The sequence below is a fragment of the Bactrocera dorsalis genome, chromosome 4, assembly GCF_023373825.1.
Source record: "Bactrocera dorsalis isolate Fly_Bdor chromosome 4, ASM2337382v1, whole genome shotgun sequence".
Taxonomy (NCBI): domain Eukaryota; kingdom Metazoa; phylum Arthropoda; class Insecta; order Diptera; family Tephritidae; genus Bactrocera; species Bactrocera dorsalis.
In genome coordinates, this window is record NC_064306.1 from 17,668,105 (window position 1) to 17,690,882 (window position 22,778).

The window sequence follows — 22,778 nt, forward strand, 5'->3', positions numbered from 1 at the left end:
CGAATATATGGACCCCAATATCTGTAGTTGACTTTTGACGGAAAATATCGGTCAATGTATAAGATTTTCAATGGAAATTCAGAGAGAATGCTTTCCTGGCTATAATAAATCTGTGTATCAAAAATGGTTTGAATCGAGTCAATACTTACCTCAGCCCTACATACCTAGTATACAGATATTCGAACTTCCGGCTGACTTTATACAGCATATATCAAGCAAATATGCAAGTTATTTCAACGAAAATGAGAGAGAGTGTTTTACTCACAGCGGTGTATCTTTTTGCCTAAAATAAATAAAATTGGACGAAAATTTTACCAATCCCCCATATAACTAATATCAGGACATTTGAACATCTGGGTGACCTTTTGTCGAAGACGGTCAGTGTATGAGTTAATGTACACATATAATTTTACATCTTAAGACATCAGGTTGCAAGAGTGTGAAATGTTCTGTTACACCTGTACTAAGCCCTTTCTCTATTTTTATACTCTTCCAATATGCTGCCACCGAGTATAATAGTTTTGTTCATCTAACGGTGGTATGTACCTAAAATTAATCGAGATAGGCATAGTTATATATATACATTAGGGTGTGTCATTTATAAGAGTTAGGCAGAAATGTATTTTAGGAGTATCGCGACGAAGATTAAATTGACGCTGTAATGATCGTACGAGGTTACCACACATACATATATATATGTATATTAGAGTGTGCCATTCTGAGGCAACCTTTTTTTTCAAAAGAAAAACAGGCTCAAAACTTTCGAAAATGTGTACACAAAAGTCACTCAAAAGATGAGCTCTTAATATTAATATTAAGAGGTGCCTCATTCAAATTTTCAGTTTTCCATATAAATTACATGGAAAAAAAATCATTTTTTTTTTGTGGTGGTTATTGTGCAGAGGTTTTATATGTGCCCCGATAGCTGCTGTTAGGGATGGTAAACTCGATTCCGATTCTACTCGAAAATCGAGTTTTCTCGTAAAATAATAATATGTGCTTTAGAATCTGCTATCTTTATCGATTGACCAGTGAGAATTTCATGACATTTCATTGATTGGATGTGAAGTTATTGCGTTTTAAGTGTCAGTATGTTTGTGTTATCGGTGCGAAAAAGAACTTCGAACAAAGAGCCAAATTAAATTTTGTTTTAAAATTGGTAAAACTTTTCGAAACGTTTCAATTGATGAAACAAGTTCATGTTGATGATTGCCTATCCCGTAGCAGAGTGCACGAGTGGTTTCAATCAACAAAGTCGTCGTGAGGACATAAATGACGATCAACATGTGGACCAATCAAAATATGTTATCACCGGAAATTCCATCAAAACTGCGCGTGAATTCATCAAAAATCAGCCGAACTCATCATTGAAATTCATTTATCGCATTTTGACAGAACATTTGGGCTTACGAAACGTGTGTGCACGACTTCTTCCTTTTTGGAAAAATGCATTTTCCCATGAAAGGAAAGCGTTATGCAGACCAATCAAAAAGTTTGCACAGGCATACTGGCGGCCATATCGGCCAACGAGCTATAACACTCGTTCGACATGCTTTTTGACCGTGTATTGAAGCAGAAGGACACTATTTTGAACAAAATAAATTGATTTTACCGAAAAAACCATTTTTCGTTTTTTTTTTAAGTTCTCACACCTTGTAAAAACATTTTAAAGCTTAGTGTGGAGTACCGTAAAAAATTCTTTGGCCAACGAATTTTAAAATTTCACCAATACACTACAATTCAGGTGAAATCGGTTTTCCTTTTCTTAGACACATAATTGGCACTTGCAACCGAAACCATTGGTTTTCGGAAAGTGCTAAAGAACAGCTGGTACGACGAGGAGTGCCGTGTCGCAGCGGAGAGAAAACAGACTGCCTACCTCGCAACGTTACGATTGACCACAACATGTGCGGGATGGGATAGATACCGTGAGTTGAAGAGGGAAGCGAGACGTATTTGCAGACAGAAAAAGAAAGACGCCGAATTGCGTGAGTACGAAGAGCATGATAAGCTGGCCGTCAGGGGTAATGCTCGAAAATTCTACGAAAAATGCGGCGGATTACAGAAGGTTTCAAGACCGGAGCATACTCTTATAGAACCCCCAAAGATGATCTAGTCACCGATGCCCAGAGTATACTTAAATTACGGAGGGAACACTTCTCCAGCCTGCTGAAAGGCAGTGAACGCACCACGCCAGGAGAAGGCGAACCCGATTCCCCAATCGATGACGATGGAGCAGACGTTCCACTGCCCGACCATAAAGAAGTTCGAATAGCAATTAGCAGCCTGAAGAACAACAAAGCGGCGGGGGCGGATGGATTGGCGACCGAGCTATTCAAACACGGCGGCGAAGAGCCGATAAGGATCATGCATCAACTTCTTTGTAAAATATGGTCGAAGAAAGCATGTTCAACGATTAGAATTTAAGTGTGCGATGCCCAATCCATAAAAAAGGAGACCCCACAATCTGCGCCAACTACCGTGGGATTAGCCTCCTCAACATCGCATATAAGGTTCTGTCGAGGGTATTGATGATATTGATATCATCGGCCTCAACACCCGCGCCGTTAATCTGCTTTCTCCAGACTGGACAAGGAAGCAAAACAAAGGGGTCTGGCAGTGAACATAGGCAAGACGAAATATCTCCTGTCATCAAACAAACAGTCATCGCACTTGCGACTTGGCTCTCACACCACTGTTGACAGTCATAACTTTGAAGTTGTAGATAATTCAGAAATCTAACGCAGGATAACTCCGTTGGAAGGACCATGGGGAGAAGGGCCTGGCTACGCTTGGAATATCCAATTGGCGCCACGTAGCGAAAAGAAAAAACGACTGACGCGCTGTTGTTAACTCGGCTATAATCGCTTAAGTGGTGTCTACGCCAATTAAGAAGCAGAAGATTCTTCGTAAAGAAAAATCTTAAATTTTTTGGGTATAATAATAGAAGATCGAAAAAAGCATTTATGGCATATTTTACTGTTTTAGATTAGGTGAATACGGTGGTTGCGGAACGATATGGGTTGAGTTTTTGGCGAAATGATCACGAATTACGAGGGCAGTATGGGATGGTGCATTATCGTGGTGTAAAAACCAAGAATTATCTTTCCACAATTCCGGCCTTTTTAGGCGAATAGCGTTACGCAAACGACGCATAACGTTCAAATAATATTTCTTGTGGACTGTTTGACCGGTTGGAAGGAATTCATAATGCACAAACCACGATAATCAAAGAAAACAGTCAACATGACGTTGATTTTTGAGCGACTTTGGCGCGATTTTTTTGATCTCGGCACGATATTCACTCGATTGATCGGTTGTTTCGGGGTCGTAAGCATAGATCCAAGTCTCATCGCCAGTCATAATGCGTTTCATGGCCCCTGGTAGTCGGAAAGCATCGTTTCACACACTTCAACGCGACGCCTTTTTTCCAAAAAATTCAATGTTTTCGGTACCAGTCGAGATTTGACGTGCTTAAGGCCCAAAACATCCTTCAAAAGGTATTGGCTGAGCCTTTCGATATGCCAACTTCATCAGCAAGGTCTCTAATTGTTAATCAACGGTTTTTCAACACCAAATCTTTGATTTGTAGAACGTGAGCTTCGTCGGTTGAGGTTGATAGTCGCCCTGGACGCTCTTCGTCTTCGACACGTGCACGGCCGGCTTGGAACTCACTATACCACTTGTAAACATTTTTTTTAGACATAGCTTCATCACCAAAGGCTTTCTGCACCATCCTCAACGTATCCACAGCAGAAAATTGATTCCGTAAACAAAATGTAATGCAAATTCTTTGCTCAACACACACAGTAGGCACTGTAGTATGATGTGACGGCCTGTGCAAAAATTGTTGTGCAAAATTTCATTCTTGAGTATACACCACGTCTTGAAAGGGCTCTTAAAGCCGACGTGAATAAAATAATGTCGTTGGTCGATGGAAATCGTCGAATAATAACTGGAGAGATTACTGAAAGATTAAATTTGTCTAACGCGGCCATTGGCAATGTCTAGGATTAATTTCGTTGCTTGACATACACGTGTTCTTATAGAATGAAATTTGTTTCGTTGTAGTAACGATTGTAATTTGCTTATTAAACGCCAATGGAGTGATCCATTTTTTGGAACACATTGTTATTGGCGAAGAAAAGTTTGTTAAATACAAAAATGTAAAGTGCACGAGATCGTGATCTAAAATTGATGAATCAGCTCAAACAAAACAAGGTTATGTTGACTCTTTGGTAAGATTTCAAAGGGATCGTTTATTTTGAGTTTTGTTCGACAATTTCAAGATTAATTCTGGGATGAAGGAGTGCCCAAAATGTATGGACGTGTTTATTTAATTCGCTCCGTGAATTCTGTCTTTACAAAAAAATAATCTAGCAGTTTATTAAATTGTGAACAAACAAAGCATATAAATAAACATAAACAAATAGAGCACGAATCAAAAAGTAAAAACAAAAAATCAAACAAACCATAACTAGTGCTTCGCAGCTTTATAACAAGGCCGTAGCAATTCCTTAACCCACATAAATTAGAGATTATTATATTTCTGCCTGAAAAAAATATAGATGTAATTCTTATATCAGAAACTCATCTAACAAATAAAAATAATTTGAATATACCGGGAATAAGTCTCTATGTTACAAATCATCTGGATGGAAAAGCGCATGATGGCACGGCAGTATTGGTTAGAAATCGATTAAACAACTATGCTCTCAAATTTCATGCAACGGCACAGTTACAAGCTACAACAATATTTCCAACAAATCGTGGTTGTGACTTAAACCTTACGGCTATATACTGCCACTTTGTTTTAAAATTGCAGAGAGCGAATTTAAAGACTTTTTTGGAACGCTAAGTCAAAGATTTCTTGCACTTGGTTCACGTACTGGGGCTCATGTCTATTAATCCGACAGCTGTAGTACATTATGAATAAGCATAATAACCTGGATATAATATCTCCTGGATTAAGTCTCTCCAGACTTAATAGATTTTGCTGTATTCAAAAATATAGATAGATCGCTTATGACAGCTGATACATGTACAGACTTATCATCTGACCATTCACTTGTACTAATAAAGTTATACGCACAGCCCATGATATTTGGGCCAAAAGTTTCTCTAACGTCTCATAAAACTAACTGGTTAAAGTATACAAAATATATCAGCAGCCACATCGATAGTGATTGCAAAATAAATACAGAAAGAGACATTGATGAAAGCATAAGATAATTTAATGATGTAATGACTAATGTAGCTATATTGGCAACACCAAGAAGAAACAATAAACCAGTTGGTTTTAGAAAGGTCAACAATAATGAAATAGAAAAACTGAATGAGAAAAGGCGACCCAGAAGTGAATGGCAGTTAAGTCGCTCCCTTTCAACTGAAATCTGCCGTACGTGAATTAAAAAATGCGCTTAAACGCTAGGAAGAACGCAACTCTGATTTAAATAGCCCAAAAGTATTTTAAGCTATCAGTAGATTCCAACATGCATGATGGAAAAGGCAATTGCCTTGCAAATCATGTAGAAAAGGTATTTCGACCTATTTGCCCAATACCGCAAACGAGTCGGTTGTGTCTATTAGGACATCTACTTATGAAGTTACTATTATCATAAAAGAGCTAAATCCGAAAAAGTCATCAGGACACGATAATATTACTCCAAAAATGCTAATTGAGTTACCAAATATTGCTATATCGGTGCGCGCATGATAGATAAACCTGGGAAAGACTTAACAAAGCCGTCCTAGTACAGACCAATAAGTCTCTTACCCTGTATTTCTAAAATATTTGAAAAAGTGTTACCATCAAAGATGACTCCTTTCTTCCACGATTAATATAATTCCAAAGCAACCAATTCGGTTTTCATGCTAAACATGGCACTGTACAGCAAGAAAATAGAATTACCAACGAAATCAGGACGAGTTTCTAGATGTAGCTCAACTATTTTATTTGGGGATTCACCTGGATTGAAAGCTCACGTGGCGAAAACATATGTATATCGAGTAAATTTACTTGCACGAAGTTAAGAACAGCAAATTTGAATTTGCTTTTAAACAAAAATTCTAAACTTTGCCTAGACAACAAAGTCCTGTTAAACAATGCAATCACAAAACCGATTTGGATGTATGGCATTCCACTGTGGGGTACGGCCTGTGCAACCAACATTGATATAATACAAAGGTTTCATTCTAAAATACTTAGAACAGTCACGGGTGCACTATGGTACATGCGTAATGAAAATATCCATAAAGACCTTGGTATTTCTACGGTATAGAAGGAGATAGAGGACAGCAGAATGAGATATTTCTAAACTTCGCGAACATCCAAACTCATTGGGTAATGCTTTGGTAAATTCCTGCAATCCAAACGCGTTTAAAAAGAAGTGATCTATCAGCCGACTAGGGGCCAACGTCCTACCAAAATAGGTCAACCACATTCTTGAGCTTATAGATTTAAGATTTGAATGCTTGTTGTTAGGCTTTACCAAGCAGATCTAAAAATCTGAAGAGTATTGTGATCTAGCTAGACAAATTAAGTGATGCATTCAAACAGAAAAGGTCAGAGTTAATCAATAGAAAAGGTGTAGTGTTTCATCAGTATGTTGCGAGATCTAGTACAAATTTGATGAGTCGAAGAAAAATTTCCAGCTTGAATAAAATTTGCTATCACACCCACCCTATTCTCTAAACTTGCCACCTTCGGACTATTACTTGTTCCGGTCTCTGCAATAAATTTTGCGAGGGGAGGACCTTTACCTCAAACCAGGACGTCAAGCCCAATTAGACCAGTTTTATAGTTTTGTTCACCAAACGGTTGTACGTATCACCTAAAGCTAATCGAGATAGATATATGGTTGTACTTGTATATATGTATAGTATATAACTGAACTTGACGAGAAAAGTTGAAATCCGGTTGACCGTCTGTCTGTCCTTTCGTCCGTGCAAGCTGTAACTTGAGTAAAAATTAAGATATCTTAATGAAACTTGGTATGTAGGTTTTTAGTACAAAAAAATTCCAGTTCGTAGATGGGCGTAATGGGACTACTGGCACAACCAGAAATCCCCATTAACCGAAAACACATAAAGTGCTATAACTAAGCACTAAATTGAGATATATGGCTGTAATTTGGCACGGGGGATCGCAGTAGCAAGGGGCACATGTGAGCAAACCAAATTTGCTGAGTAAAAATCTTATGAGAACTTCTACCGACAGTGTTAAAATTAATAAAATCGGAGGATAACCCCGCCCATTCTCCACATAACAGTATACCGGTACTGTTAAAATCTACTAAAAGCGCGATAAATCAATAATTAAATACGCCAGAGACATTAAATTTTACCACCAGGATGCCCTAAGAGAGCTTTTTGGGATATGGTGTGAAAATTGGGCAATGGGCGTAGTACCGCCCACTTTTTGGTGAGATCCCAAATCTCGGGAACCGACCAATCTATTTCAACAAAATTTAGTAGAGGCATTTACATTCTTATATCACATTGAGAAAATGGGTGAAATCGGAGAACAACCACGCCTACTTCCCATATATCACAATTTTAAATTCCACTTCACTCGTTCAGTTCCAGTACAAAAATCAAAAAGAAATTAATATAACAGGATAAAACTTTGCGCGGATAACGCCTTTAGCTTGTGCCACCTTATGACTATAAATTGTTGAAATCCAATAAAACATGTTCAAGACAAAAGAGCGTGTTTTATTCATAACAGTGTATCTTGTTCCTAAAATAGATAAATTTGAGCGAAAACTTGGCTTAGCCCCTATATAACTAATATCAGAATTTTCGAACATCCAACTGACTTTACTCTATATGATTGGTTTTCCACCTTAAAGTATTTCCCTGGATTTGATTCTTGCAAGTTGCAAGAGTATAAAATGTTCGGTTGCACGAACTTAGCGCTTCCTTACTTGTTTTATAATATTTTCCCAGAATCTGTATTTTGTGATTCACTTTTTTATTAGCAGTAATAAAGCTTAAAACTGAGACAAATACTTTGAAATATTATCTCACCTCTCGTCAAAAAGTTTTCTGTGTACGATAATTCTGATCCAGATTCATCATCCTTTTTATTTGTCCATTTAGATTCCAAGGATAACTTGTTTGCAGCTAACTTTGAAATGAAATCCGAATGACGGGTTTTTGGTTGATCCGCCCTTTCACATTCAGCGTCTGAAGTGTTTGTACCAATATATGACATAATTCAAAAATTAGCAACTAAGCAGCTGTCTTCAATAGAATGAACTGAACACAAATATAAGACTGTTACTTTTATATACAACATTAAAGGTTTGCTTCTTCTAGAAGGCGCTCATTGACAAACCACAAAATAATAATAGTGCCATCAATCCCATTAATTTCGGGATTAATTTGATTAACCTGAAAATATTGAATTAAGATCAAAAAAATGTATATCATCATAAAAATATGTTCAACTATAAAGCAGAATATTATAACTTACTTTAAACAGCAGTCTTCAAACTGAGTCATAATCAATTAAGTATTTTATTAATTAATTACACTTTTATAAAATGTTATCTAATAAAGTTTCATGTGCGAATGAAAAGATCTCTTATGAAGGTATTATAATACTTCAATAATAATTCAAAATATTATTACACAAATAATTTTAACTCAATTCTTAAGAAAAACTCTTCAAGACCCGAAATAAAAATTAAATACATGTATCTGTATCCACCCAACAAACAATAATTTAAAAAACAAACACAAATATAGTGCACACGCACATTTAATGTGTTTCTTCTATTCCAAATATGGTTTTGGTTCTCTTTATATTGCTCATAGGTTATGCATCAGTTAGTCAGCGCGTGGGTAAATGTCACAAAAAGACGTATTTACAAATATACGTAGATGCATATATGTATATGTATATAATTATGTGTTTACCGTAACATCTTCAGTCTACAAAAGATGCAGCATTGCGAATAAAATGTTCAAAAGGCCAAGTTTAAATCTGGGAGACATAAGCTTCACCTTGCTAGTGTATTGAGCGGCTTAATTAATTGAATAATTACTTTTTTTATATTTAATCTAAATCATCGTCCTCAAACATATCCTTTCATAGTTTGTAATACGTCTTATGTCTCCGCTTAATAAAAAATCTATCTCTAACCTGTGTATTGTCTGTATATCATATCTTAAATGTACACTATTAAATAAAAATTTTCATCCTTCAAAAGAATTTTATTCGTATTACAATTTGGAAAACGTCGAAGAAAGATTTTGTTATAAGTTTTATATTAAACACAAGTAAAGCTTAACAAATTGAAAATTAAAAAAGTTTCATAACTAACCTATGAATATATTTATATAAAAAAGATTTAAGTGAAAACAAAATTAAAAGACGCCCACAAATGTGTAAATTAAGAAAAATAAACAATATGGAAACGTTTTCGAACATCTTGTTAAATGAAAATATATTTTTTCCTAAAAAAATATATTTTTTCCTAAAATATACATTAGGCTCCATCCTAGATAAAACGTTAAGTCATTGAAAGTATTTCAATTTGATTTCAATTATTTACTTAACTTCAACGAATTTTCTTATAATTATTTCCTCCATGTGAGTCATTTCCGAAATATGTTTATGCTTAGTTGATTAAGCAAAGATAAAGCTTTTTCATTAAGGTCTTTAAATATCAATATTTTGCACTTAAAAAGTTATAAAAAAAAGTATTCTTATCTCAAATATATTAGTAAATGCAATAAAAAAGGTTAAGCTACATTTGGATCCTTATACATATGTATACACATGTATTATTTTATGCATAAATTTTGGTAATGTAATAAAATACACTATTACTTTCATAGGTATTTAAGCTCATACTTTCGGAATTAAGAATTATGCGTCCACAATATCATAAATACTACTTATATATCCTACTGGGAATGTTGGAAAGCTTTTCAACCATCAGTAACAATTTGTTCATTCGACATACATATGTATGTATATACATTTATACATCCATATGCATCTGTGTGGGCTTGAAACTCTGGCGTAGAACGGAAATACCATATATGACCACGCTTTATTTATATACTTAAAAAATATTTTGTATGTACATACATATGTATGTATGTTCAAGCATACTTTATATAAGACATTATATGTAGATATTTATTAGTTTGAAGGTCAATAAAAACAAAAAATTAAACAAAAAACATTATTTTCTTTTTTATTTCAAATATTATACTCCATTGCAAAACCAAACTCATCCGATTGACAAATTTATGGTATTTATACTTTACAACATGTTAATGGTGGATTGGTTGCTTACTTCGAATCATAAAATATTTCAATATTGAAAATCTTGTACTGGAATTCAAATGATTTTTTAACAAATTACATATGTTTCGTTAAGATTCAATACTACATAAAAGCTAACACAAAGTCTGATTTAAGTGAATAAAATTTAATACAAAATAAATACAAACACTTATATTTAGATACATATTTAACAAATTTGTTTATATGTTTAATAATTTAAACTTATGTTTAAAGTTGTAACAACTGTATAAACATAATAAAATATCTCAAGTAACCGATATGCGATTTCGTCACTTGTGTTTAGATTTGCAATACTTCGTATAAGCCAAATATTGATTAAGTCACTGGTTAATTATTCTATAGCGAGCAGAGATTTCGGAACACTTGTGTACGTCCAAGCGTTCTTCTCTTCCCGAAAGTGTATCGATATAATCTCAACGCCATGTGATTGATATTCAAGAGTAGTTTGATATTACAAATAAAAAATATTTAAAATTTGGTGTGGTACTTTTTATCATTCTCTCATATATTCCTTGTTGCTTTTGTGACGTTTCCGAATTTTTTTTATCCAATAAAGCATATAATTACTTTTGTATTTCGTTATCGTATGACTGCCACAATTCCTCAAGTCTACATGAATGTTATCCTGAAAATATTTAACTTTGAGACGTCAGCAAAAGTTACCGCCTTCCAGAAATCAAATTTTTTAATTCCCAATTCGACTTAGCTGGCTCGACTTCTTTCGCGCAAGTCGGCCACCATCAAAGTTTCGACGCAAGATAGTTTATCTAAATGAGGCGAAATCGATGAATACTAATTTATTAGACGATATTTTGTTTTACTAATTCTGCATATTATCGTGGTTATGTTTTGAAGTGGTATGCGATCAGTTCTCGCTGTTCAATTGTCAACGGCACATTGTACATCAACTTTACTCCAATCGAAGATTCCAAGCAAAACCACCAGGTCTGCTACTTTCAGAGCTGGAGTGTTTCCGTCCATTCGAACGACATGACCTAGCCAGCGCAGCCGCTGTCTCTTAATTCGCTTAACTATGTCAATGTCGTATATTTCATACAGTTCATCGTTCCATCGAATGCGATATTCGTCGTGGCCCACGCTCAAAGGACCATAAATCTTTCGCAGAACTTTTCTCTCGAAAGCTCGCAACGTCGACTCATCAGCTGCTGTCATCTTACATGCCTCTGCACCATATAGCTTATAGAGATTTGTTTTTGTTCGTCGAGAGAGGACTTTACTTCTCAATTGCCGACTAAGCACCTTTTGGCAAGAGATATCCTGTTTTGGATTTTGAGGCTGGTTGGTGTTGATGCTGGTTCCAAGATAGACGAAATTATCTACAACTTCGAAGTTATGAGTGTCAAGAGTGATGTGGGTGCCTATTCGCGAGTGCGACGGCTATATGTTTGATGACATGACATATTTCGTCTTGCCCTCGTTCACAAACAGACTAATTTCCTTCGCTGCCTTCTGGAGAAAGCAGAACTAACGGCGCGGTTGTTAAGGTCAATGATGTCAACATCATCAGCATACGCCAGCAGCTGTACACTCCTATAGAAGATTGTACCTTTTTGGTTTAATTCTGCAGCTCGAAATATTTTCTCCAGAAGAAGGTTGAAAAAGTCACACGAAAGAGAATTGCCTTGTCTGAAACCTCGTTCGGTATTGAACGGTTCGGAGAGGTCCTTCCGGATCCTGATGGAGCTTTTTGTGCTGCTCAACGTTAGTTTACACACCCCTATTAGTTTTGCGGGGATACCAAATTCAGACATCGCGGCATAAAGTCAGCTCCTTTTTGTGCTGTCAAATCGACGAAGAGGTGGTGTGTGACGATTTTTCTTTCACGGGTCTTTTCCAAGATTTGTTGCATGATGAATATCTGGTCAGTTGTTGATTTGCCAGGTCTAAAGCCACAGTGATAAGGCCCAGTCAGTTTGTTGACGGTGGGCTTTAATCTTTCACACAATGCGCTCGATAGGAGCTTATATGCGATGTGGAGGAGGGTTATCCCATGATAGTTAGCGCAGATTGTGTGGTCGTTTTGGATAGAGTACACTGGAATTCCAATCGTTGGGCATGCTTTCATCCGACCATATTTTACAAAGAAGCTGAGGCATGCTCGCCGCCGTGTTTGAATAGCTTGGCCTGCAGGAAGTGTTCCCTCCATAATTTGAGCATGCTCTGGGCATCGGTCACTAGATCAGCTCTTTGGGTTTTACAAGATTATTCTCCGGTCTTGAAACCTTCTGTTAATAGGCGCATCATTTCGTAGAATTTTCGAGCATTACCCCTATCGGCCAGCTTGTCCAGCTCTTCATACTCTCGCATTTCGGCCTCTCTCTTTATCTGTCTGTAAATGCGTCTCGCTTCCCTTTTCAACTCTCGGTATATATCCTATCCCACAATTGTTGTGGTCGATCGTAACGTTGCGAGGTATGCAGTCTGTTTTAACCATACACCTATTAGATATACACTAATTAGAACACACTCCAAGCAGAGTCAGTATTACCAAAATATCCGCATCCTTTCATTTGAACTGTATTGCAATAGTAAATACATGAACGTGTACAAAATAGTAAGGGTAATAATTTTAAGTGGCGTTTATGTTATAATGGCAAAGTGGTAAAATGCCAAGTTGGGTTAAAAGAGTGCTCCGCGTCAATACGAGTAAATTAGCTGTTCTTCATTTATCTGCAAGCGTTTTTCCTATAAACATCCATCCAACCAGTTTATTTTAAAATAATCAAATAATACAATATTATATTTAAATGTAATTACATTTTCCATTTTACAGCGAAGAAACCAAATCTGGGCCCGAATCGCGGCACACGTTAACGAGCGAAATTCAATTATTTTTTTTGTTTTCGGATCGTTGTACTCGCTATCGAATACGCTCTTTCGAAATTTGAAATTTCCTCATTCGATAACGTGTTCTCGTTTGTACGAAAGAAGCAAAATCTCGCTCGTTAGCTATTTGAGAAACGTTATAGTACAAATTAAAAAACGAGTTTTGAATATATCAGTTGAAAGTAGTCGGAAGTAAAATGTAAGTTATTTTTCTTTTATTGAGTTTATTTAACATGTATTATAATTATAAGTAATGATTTAAGAACAAATATAAACATAATAAATATGCGTCAAAAAATGTGATGAGTAATTTTATGCTACAGCATCAGAACTTAGCAAAAAATATTTTGATTAATTGTGGGCAAGGCAAAGTTGCATTAAATAAGCTATGGGATGCATTGACGCTAAAACTTCACGCTGCTGGGCCACCGATGAAAGATGCTAAATTTTGACGAAAAGTAAGATCAATACAAGTAAATAATAATAATTAAATAAATAAAATAATTGATGATTAAAATAATAATGAAATACAAAAGTAGGTATTTACTGATCAAAAGCACAATATAAAAAAGAAAATTTATTTCAACAAAGCCTCGAAACAGTAGACTGGTGGTGGTTAGTACGAGGAAAAGCTTTGAACTGTAGCAGAAGAGCAACTCCTCCAAGCTACGGGGATAGATGTTGCAGTAGAAGTAAAAATCTTGAGAAACTAATTGCTTTAAAGAAGAGATCGCTGCAAATAAAAGAAGAGGTACATAAAGCAGATATGCAAGGCAAAGCTGTAGAGTTGCAGATTAAAACTCATGAGCTTGATATTTTAAAGAGAAAAGTTCAGAAATAAACACCAATATATTTCCAAGTTCCTGTTTTTATTGAAAATATATTTATTAAAAGAAAATTGAATTCAAATGTTGTTTGAACGTTTAACTCAATTATTATCTAAATACAGCATAATATGATCTCTAATTTTATGACCAATTTAGTTAATTAAGTCTCCTTTCCCGTATCTATTTCTGTATTATTGTTTTCATTTACAAAATATTTGCAATATGTTGAATTTTTAAACTGTATGCAGATGCCACCTTTTCAGGACTATACCGACTTCTTTTATCATTACTAAGAATTTTCCACGTGCCCACCGGCTGATTGAAGCATTGGTGGTACTGCGGTTGATAAATGCCCGTTAAATTTTATTTCCGATCCGATGAAAGTAAATCGTCTTTGGTCAATCTAAACCGCTTCTGGAATCCTGAACCTTATGGTCATTTGGTGATATTTTTCATCTGAATCAGATGAACTTGTATAAAAAAACACGTTAGGGTTCATTTTATTGAATGCAAAAGCTAAATTTAGTAAATTTATATACAATTTATTACACATATTGTATAAACGGTTATTGTATATTTACATTCAATTCAAATTCAAATACTTGTTATTTCATAAAATTTCTATTCGTTTCGTATCGAGCGCGACGATCCCCACACTCGACACGTTACGAAATTTCACTCGCTACGATTACTTGCTCGCTCACGACTGCCGCGATTCGGGACCAGTTCTTTTAAAAAGTGTAAAAGCTCGAATTTTTCTGTTTTTAATTTATATAAATCTTTCAATAACGACGTTTTTGTAGTTTTACTTTTATTAACAATTACTATATGAACATAATTGTCAAATAATTTTGTAATAGTATCTTCATAATACGTCCACATAATAGTCAGACCAGGGTGTATAACGGGGTGTATAACGTAAAGCTGACAATCAAAATCTTGCAATTTAGAATCCCTACAATCAAAATACCGACAAATCAAAACACCGACAACTCAAGAAAAGGTGGCGTTGATCGTTCGAAGCCCTGCGGCCTTCGGTCAGTAGAATTCTCTTTCTGTGCTTCAATAGAAATAAGTGCAGACAAGATAAAATATTTTTTACATTTCGGCACTTTGGTTTGTCGGTATTTTAATTTTTTGGTGTTCTGATATGTCGGTGTTTTGATTTGTCGGTATTTTGATTTATCTACATACTAGCTGACCCCGCAGGCGTTGTCTTGCGTGAAATTATGTGTTTGAAATGAAAAGAAAGCTGGATTTATATTGTTTTGAAAATCTTTTATTTTCGATTTTTCTAAATTTTTTTTCAATGTAACGCAGCTTGATAAACAACATTTTTTGGCTTCTGTTCCGGTGCGTAAATGTACAGAGAAGTTGGTTTTCCAATTCGTGAACACGCCACGTATGTATAGCATTCCAGACTTCGTACTGCGTAAATAAATAGCAGTAAAATCCTGTCAAAAAGATTTGTAATATGACATTTTTTTGTTCCTACATATTGTATTTTATAGTTCTCTTGAACAGAAACATCACCGTGGTGATAGGGCGTTGTGAATAAGAAATATAATTGAATAAAACATATACATATAAGCGTTTAAAAATAAATAATAATTTTATTGTTAATCATGTGAATCATAATTATTCACAAAAATCAGTTTTATTTTCATTGTAGTGCTTTATGATATACGACGTTCTTTGTTTGATTACCTGGCGCATAGACAAACAAATCTGATGGTTTTCCAACACGGGAACAGGCAACATACAATTGACCATGTGAGAAACATGGGTTTTCCAGATTAATATCACAAACACTTAACGATTGCCCTGGGACTTGTTTATGGTCATTGCAAAAGCAAGCCGAACTGAAAACTGTAGTCGTTCAAAGTCAAATGGCTCCTCCTTTATACTTTATTCTCCTTTATACTTTCCTTTCAGGATAGTTGCTTCTATCACATTGTTTAGTAATTTTTTTTATCGCTAATCGTGTGCCGTTGCAAAGACGTGGTTGGTTGATATTTCGCAACATTACATCTACCGATCCAACCTTTAATTGAAGATTGTAAGGTGGCAAACCTGGCAAATCCAGCGAGTTTAAAAATTCTGGTGGATAGTTCACTACATCATTTTGGTTAGTAGCCGAATCAATTGATTTATATGTATATCCTCGATTCGCCTGTAATTTGTTCTTGAATTTTTTTATTTAATTCATTTAGCTCGTTCGCTCAACCAATCATGATTTCTGTAATTTTGAGAAACATCTGGAAACACCTTCTGAATAAGTTCATCTTTTGATCGAGTTAACTGACAAAAACTTTGAGGAAAGTTAATGCAGCCAGTTAACATGTCTATGGGAAATTTTCCATTACCAATGTCAATTAGTTGTTTAGAGAATATGTTTCTAGATTGGAGATTTTGCAACTCGACGCGCATATTCTTGCTTAAATGAAGTACTTTGACATGTTTCCACAAATTGGAAGACTTTAGACATACATTGAGTTCATCTGCTGGTGTTGATCGTGGAATCACTGGCAATGTTTGACGAAACAATAGTAAACAATAATAATAAAATCATTGCACCACCAAATTGGTTATGATTGCTCCGTAGATCTTTTCTGTCTAAAGCCTCCAAGAATTTTTTATGTGCCATCGCGCATTCATCCTAAATAATTAATTTACATTGCTGCAAGACCTTTGCCATTGCAGAGTCCTTCGAAATGTTACAGGTCGGAGTTTCATTATTTTGCATATTTAATGGCAATTTTAATGCTGAATGGAACGGCCCATTCAAGCAAAGTTGCTGCGATTCCCGATGAAGCGAGTGCAAGTGCAATTTTATTTTGTGATCGAATCGTTGCTAAAATTAATGAAATCAAAAATGTTTTTCCTGTACCACCAGGTGCATCTAAGAAGTAAATCCCTCCAATTTCATCATTTGTTACTTTCATAAGAGTATCAAATACACACTTCTGTTGTTCATTCAACAGTGGGAGATTTGTTTGAATTATTTCTTTCAAAGTGCTCAGATCATACTGATTCTCTCGATTCAACTCTTGGTTAAAAGCATCATGCATTGGACGATTGGTTCCGGTCAGGCCTAATTGAATTAATAGTTTGTTTGACATCATCAAGCATATGTCCTCAATTGAAATCAATGCTTCGTTGTAAATTTCTTCGCTGATTTGTATATTTGGATTTCCCATTCTATTTTGTATTTGATACATATAATCTTTGTACTTGATCCACAAATCAATTGGGTTTGATGGGAAGCATGTAGATATGATTATAGAAAACAATGTTCGTATTTGATGAGCGTGTGATGATATTACAGCATCATTGAGGGTTTGATCCCAATGAGCGTCATTTTCTAGCAATTGCAGACGTTGGCAGGCTTCTCTGTAAAATCTACACAATTCACCATTAACAGTTCGTAAATGTTGGACCACGTACATTGACTAATAGCAGTCGTAAATAAAAACATTCATAATTACTTGGATGTACTGAATAAATTCGACCAATGGCATCGGTTGAATACACATTTGGGTGTCTTGGAACTTGTTTTCCTTGTTTCCGTCGTATAAATCTTCTTGAGGATTGATTCCAATTATAATATTTTGGCATTTCAGAATATAGCACTGTGCGTGCAAAATCATCGTTTTGGCATGTCTCAAAAAAACTGGTTAACGTAGTAGATGGTGGCTGAGCAGCTCTTTGTACTGCGTTCTGTGCTGTAAAACACACTCTTTGTCCATTTTCTAAATGCTCAGCTAAGTGAACAACAGAAGGGTGTCTCTCATGAATAGGAAAAGAAAATACTCGCCATACTGCTTCATTACTACTAACATAGCGGCCCATTTGGTATTGGGTAACTTCATCATTGGAATTCTCTGCACCAATTCCAATCACAGCCATATCGCTCCCTTTGGTTACACATTTACAAAATTACAAATAGATTTCACTGAATAGCAAGATTCAACGTTGATGTGTGCTTTGAAGGTCTTCGATAAAATGGGTAAATATGGAATAATCCAACGATTATCTATTTCAATATCTTGTTGATTCAATTTGACAGTTGTTGATCTTCCATTGCCTGCAGTCGATCGTCGACGATACAGTGGGTAACCGCCATTACCAGTAATTGTTTCCGCTATTAATGTTCGTAGATATCGTTTTGAACATTTACCATCCATCATACATGGTGCATTTTGACTAAGACTTCCACAGGGACCATGTATCATATTTTTGATAACTACCTCATGCAATCCAGGATCTATTTGTAAGTTAGGGATTTCAGCTGATATCACTGCATCAACTTCGTTTGGCCTTATTTTTTCAACCAACCAAATCAAAATGTGCACATGTGGCAATCCTCGTTTCTGCCACTTTACAGAATACATCCAGCACCGTGTCTCATCAAACACACAATGTTTTACGATGAAATCCATTAAAGATTTCAATTTTTGTGTAAAAATTCTAGCTGTAATATCATGACGATCAATGGGTGATTGCCCAGGGAATAACTCCTGCTTGATTTCTATCCAGTGCGGATTGCATGTAAATGTGATGAACAAATCTGCTGTACCATAATGACGAACATACGACATGGCGTCTTGAGCATATTCGTGCATATGTCGAGGGCTTCCGATGTATGTTGCTGGAAGAATAGTCATCCGACCAACATTCTGTGCATTTCCATCAGAATTAATCGCATCTCGAAGGTGAATATTCTCTTCAGATCGGAGTTTGGTCAGATTCAACCTGATGAATGTTAATCTCTCCGTTTCAATTTTAACATACATACATGTCAACAATATAAAGCGTGATTTTTTAAGAGCTTGATAACTTTTTTTAAAAAAAAAAACGCATAAAATTTGCAAAATCTCATCGGTTCTTTATTTGAAACGTTAGATTGGTTCATGACATTTACTTTTTGAAGATAATTTCATTTAAATGTTGACCGCGGCTGCGTCTTAGGTGGTCCATTCGGAAAGTCCAATTTTGGGCAATTTTTCGAGCATTTCGGCCGGAATAGCCCGAATTTTTTCGGAAATGTTGTCTTCCAAAGCTGGAATAGTTGCTGGCTTATTTCTGTAGACTTTAGACTTGACGTAGCCCCACAAAAAATAGTCTAAAGGCGTTAAATCGCATGATCTTGGTGGCCAACTTACGGGTCCATTTCTTGAGATGAATTGTTGTCCGAAGTTTTCCCTCAAAATGGCCATAGAATCGCGAGCTGTGTGGCATGTAGCGCCATCTTGTTGAAACCACATGTCAACCAAGTTCAGTTCTTCCATTTTTGGCAACAAAAAGTTTGTTAGCATCGAACGATAGCGATCGCCATTCACCGTAACGTTGCGTCCAACAGCATCTTTGAAAAAATACGGTCCAATGATTCCACCAGCGTACAAACCACACCAAACAGTGCATTTTTCGGGATGCATGGGCAGTTCTTGAACGGCTTCTGGTTGCTCTTCACCCCAAATGCGGCAATTTTGCTTATTTACGTAGCCATTCAACCAGAAATGAGCCTCATCGCTGAACAAAATTTGTCGATAAAAAAGCGGATTTTCTGCCAACTTTTCTAGGGCCCATTCACTGAAAATTCGACGTTGTGGCAGATCGTTCGGCTTCAGTTCTTGCACGAGCTGTATTTTATACGGTTTTACACCAAGATCTTTGCGTAAAATCTTCCATGTGGTCGAATAACACAAACCCAATTGCTGCGAACGGCGACGAATCGACATTTCACGGTCTTCAGCCACACTCTCAGAAACAGACGCAATATTCTCTTCTGTACGCACTGTACGCATTCGTGTGGTTGGTTTAATGTCCAATAAAGTAAACTGAGTGCGAAACTTGGTCACAATCGCATTAATTGTTTGTTCACTTGGTCGATTATGTAGACCATAAATCGGACGTAAAGCGCGAAACACATTTCGAACCGAACACCACCAGCGTAAACACCATCAACAACGTCAGCCTAGAAATCCAACGCAGGATAACTCTTACCAACAGGTGCTACTTCGGACTAAGTAGGCAATTGAGAAGCAAAGTCCTCTCTCGAAACTCATTGGCGTAGACACCGCTTATGCGATTATAGCCGAGTCAACAACAGCGCGCCAGTCGTTTCTTTTCTTCGCTACGTGGTGCCAATTGGATATTCCAAGCGAAGCCAGGTCCTTCTCCACTTGGTCCTCCCAACGGAGTGGAGGTCTTCCTCTTCCTCTGCTTCCCGCGGCGGGTACTGCGTCGAATACTTTCAGAGCTGGAGCGTTTTCATCCATCCGGACAACATGACCTAGCCAACGTATATCTCGTACAGCCCATCGTTCCATCGAATGCGATATTCGCCGTGGCCAACGCGCAAAGGACCATAAATCTTTCGCAGAACTTTTCTCTCGAAAATCGAATTATGAGCGACTTATAGAGTTTGGCTTTTGTTCGTCGAGAGAGGACTTTTCTTTTCAATTGCCTACTCAGTCCGAAGTAGCACCTGTTGGCAAGAGTAATCCTGCGTTGGCGCACTTAAAAAATAAAATTCCAGATGTCCTTGGTGTACATTGCGTTATTCATAGACAACATTTAGTTGCTAAAAACTTAAGTGAAAAACTATTTCAATCACTGCAATATGTCATCAAAGCAGTCAATAAAATCCGCAACAGCTCTTTGAATGATAGATTATTTCATCAGCTTTGTGTTACTAATGACGAGGATTTCAATCGTTTGTTGTTTCATACTGAAGTTCGTTGGCTATCAAGAGGCAATTGTCTGACTCGATTCTACAACCTGTTTGACTCTGTTAAAGAGTTCTTGGAAACTAAAGATACAGAATTTCAAGACAAGCTCATAACATCAAAGAATGATATAACTTACATGACAGACCTGTATAAATTGTTCAACGACATGAATCTCCACCTGCAAGGCGATAAACTAAATTTAATTAAAACAAAAAACGTCGTTGCTGCTTTCGCAGCCAAACTGCTTCTACACAAAAAGAATCTGGGCAGACGTGAGTTTCACAATTTTCCGAATTTATCAGTATCATGCAGTAACGACGAATTGTTTGCCTACTGCCAACATTTGGAAAACCGCCACATTGACTTCACCGAACGATACCAGGACATTTTGAACTTGGAAATACCAGACTGGGTGTTGGATCCGTTTTCAAATGTCAACACAGCAATGTCACCTTAGCTGGAAGAAGAACTTATAGAATTAACAACAAACGAGGAAATAAAAATCAAGTTCAAAAATGGTTACCAAGAATTTTGGCTACAAAAACCGATCTCGCAATTGTACCCTGGATTGTGGTCAATCGCTCAACGATTCTTAATAGCAATCCCATCGTCATATTTGTGTTAACGTGGATTTAGTGCTGTGACAACACTGCTTACTAAAAATAGAAATCGTTTGCTTGTTACCGAACGTGGCGACTTGCGACTGTTCTTGAGTAAATTGGAACCTGATATTAACAAACTTATTAAACAGCATTAGATTCATCGTTCACATTAGTTTTTATAATATGGATCGATTATTTTAGTTTTATTTTTAATAAAAGATTCTCTGTTTTAATACTATAAAGTTGTGTTTTAATAATCATTCTTATTGGTAGGTAGAACCCGTAAGAGTTAACTTGAGACCTAAGCGCCGTTGTATGTTACCTACTGCGCTCAGGTTTCAAGTTGCTGGTTATAGTAAAAGTTTCGTTTAGAATTCTCCGTTAATATATGTACATATATAGGTCACAATAATTAATTTGAAGTTATAGTGGTTTTTAAATAGGTGAAAAATGGGGGCGTTAAAAAAATATTTATTCTCAAAGAGGACGGTAGACAAAATAAGTTTGGGAACCACTGCTGTAAAGGGTCATCCAAGTAGGGGTCATCCAAGTAGGGGTGCTTTTGACAGATCAGGCGTGAGTCTTGTCAAGCTATCATGTTATTTTTGTTCACTAATGTATTGGCATTTCATCATAGCAACAACATCTGTTTGATTTGTAAGCTCAAACGTTAAACTCAATAAAATTCTTTAAGTTCTTACCAGTGGTGGGGGGAAAATAAAGTTCTTTCTTGAGCTGAGAAGTATTTCATTTTTATTTTATTTGAAACCTTTATGTACAATTTTGGAAAACTTACGTATTTAATTAAATATATGTATGTATGAAAATGACAACTAAAACAGGGTTGCAATTATATTTTTACGTGTCATTGCAAGAAAATAAACATAGGTTTTGGTCTGACATATTTGACAGCCATTGAAAATAATTTTCTGCGTGTGTTTATTGTTGTGCCGTTGCACCAAGAGGAAAATTCTGCAATGGGTGCACCGTGCAAGAGTTTTGCAAGAGCAAGAGAATCCCCGTATTGTACATGTGCATTTATAATCAATTGCCCAAATGTAAGTAAATATGTTTGTAAAGTTGTATATTTGTTGAGTGCACGCGTATTGCATATACTTAAATACATACGTGTCTCATATAAAAGTATGCGTGCTGTATATGTACGTATGTATACGTACAAACGTACGTACGTTTGAACATAGATATTTACTGTTAGTGGACCGCATGGGTTTTTACATATTTCTTATCTTATCTTATAGGTATTTAGTATTCTTAATAAATAGAATATATAGAAAAGAACTAAATATATTGCTGCACTCCGCCCTTTGGTAGCAACGAACATGTCCAATTTTAAACACCATCACCCATCTTGAGACCCAGCATTAATTTTTGGATAATAATTGACCGCATAGACCACGTTCAGCACCCAGTGAACAAAATA

General features: G+C 36.1%; 1 protein-coding gene across 1 annotated transcript in view; it reads right to left on the reverse strand.

Moving 5' to 3' along the window:
* The window catches only part of LOC105233118 (uncharacterized), a 34,043-nt gene extending 25,770 nt beyond the window's left edge, over positions 1–8,273 (reverse strand). Inside the window, exon 1 of the mRNA XM_049454722.1 lies at positions 8,032–8,273. Within this exon, the coding sequence (XP_049310679.1) occupies positions 8,032–8,218 (187 nt within the window). The 5' untranslated portion in view covers positions 8,219–8,273. The remainder of the gene's footprint in view (positions 1–8,031) is intronic.
* Between the last annotated feature and the right edge of the window lie 14,505 nt (positions 8,274–22,778).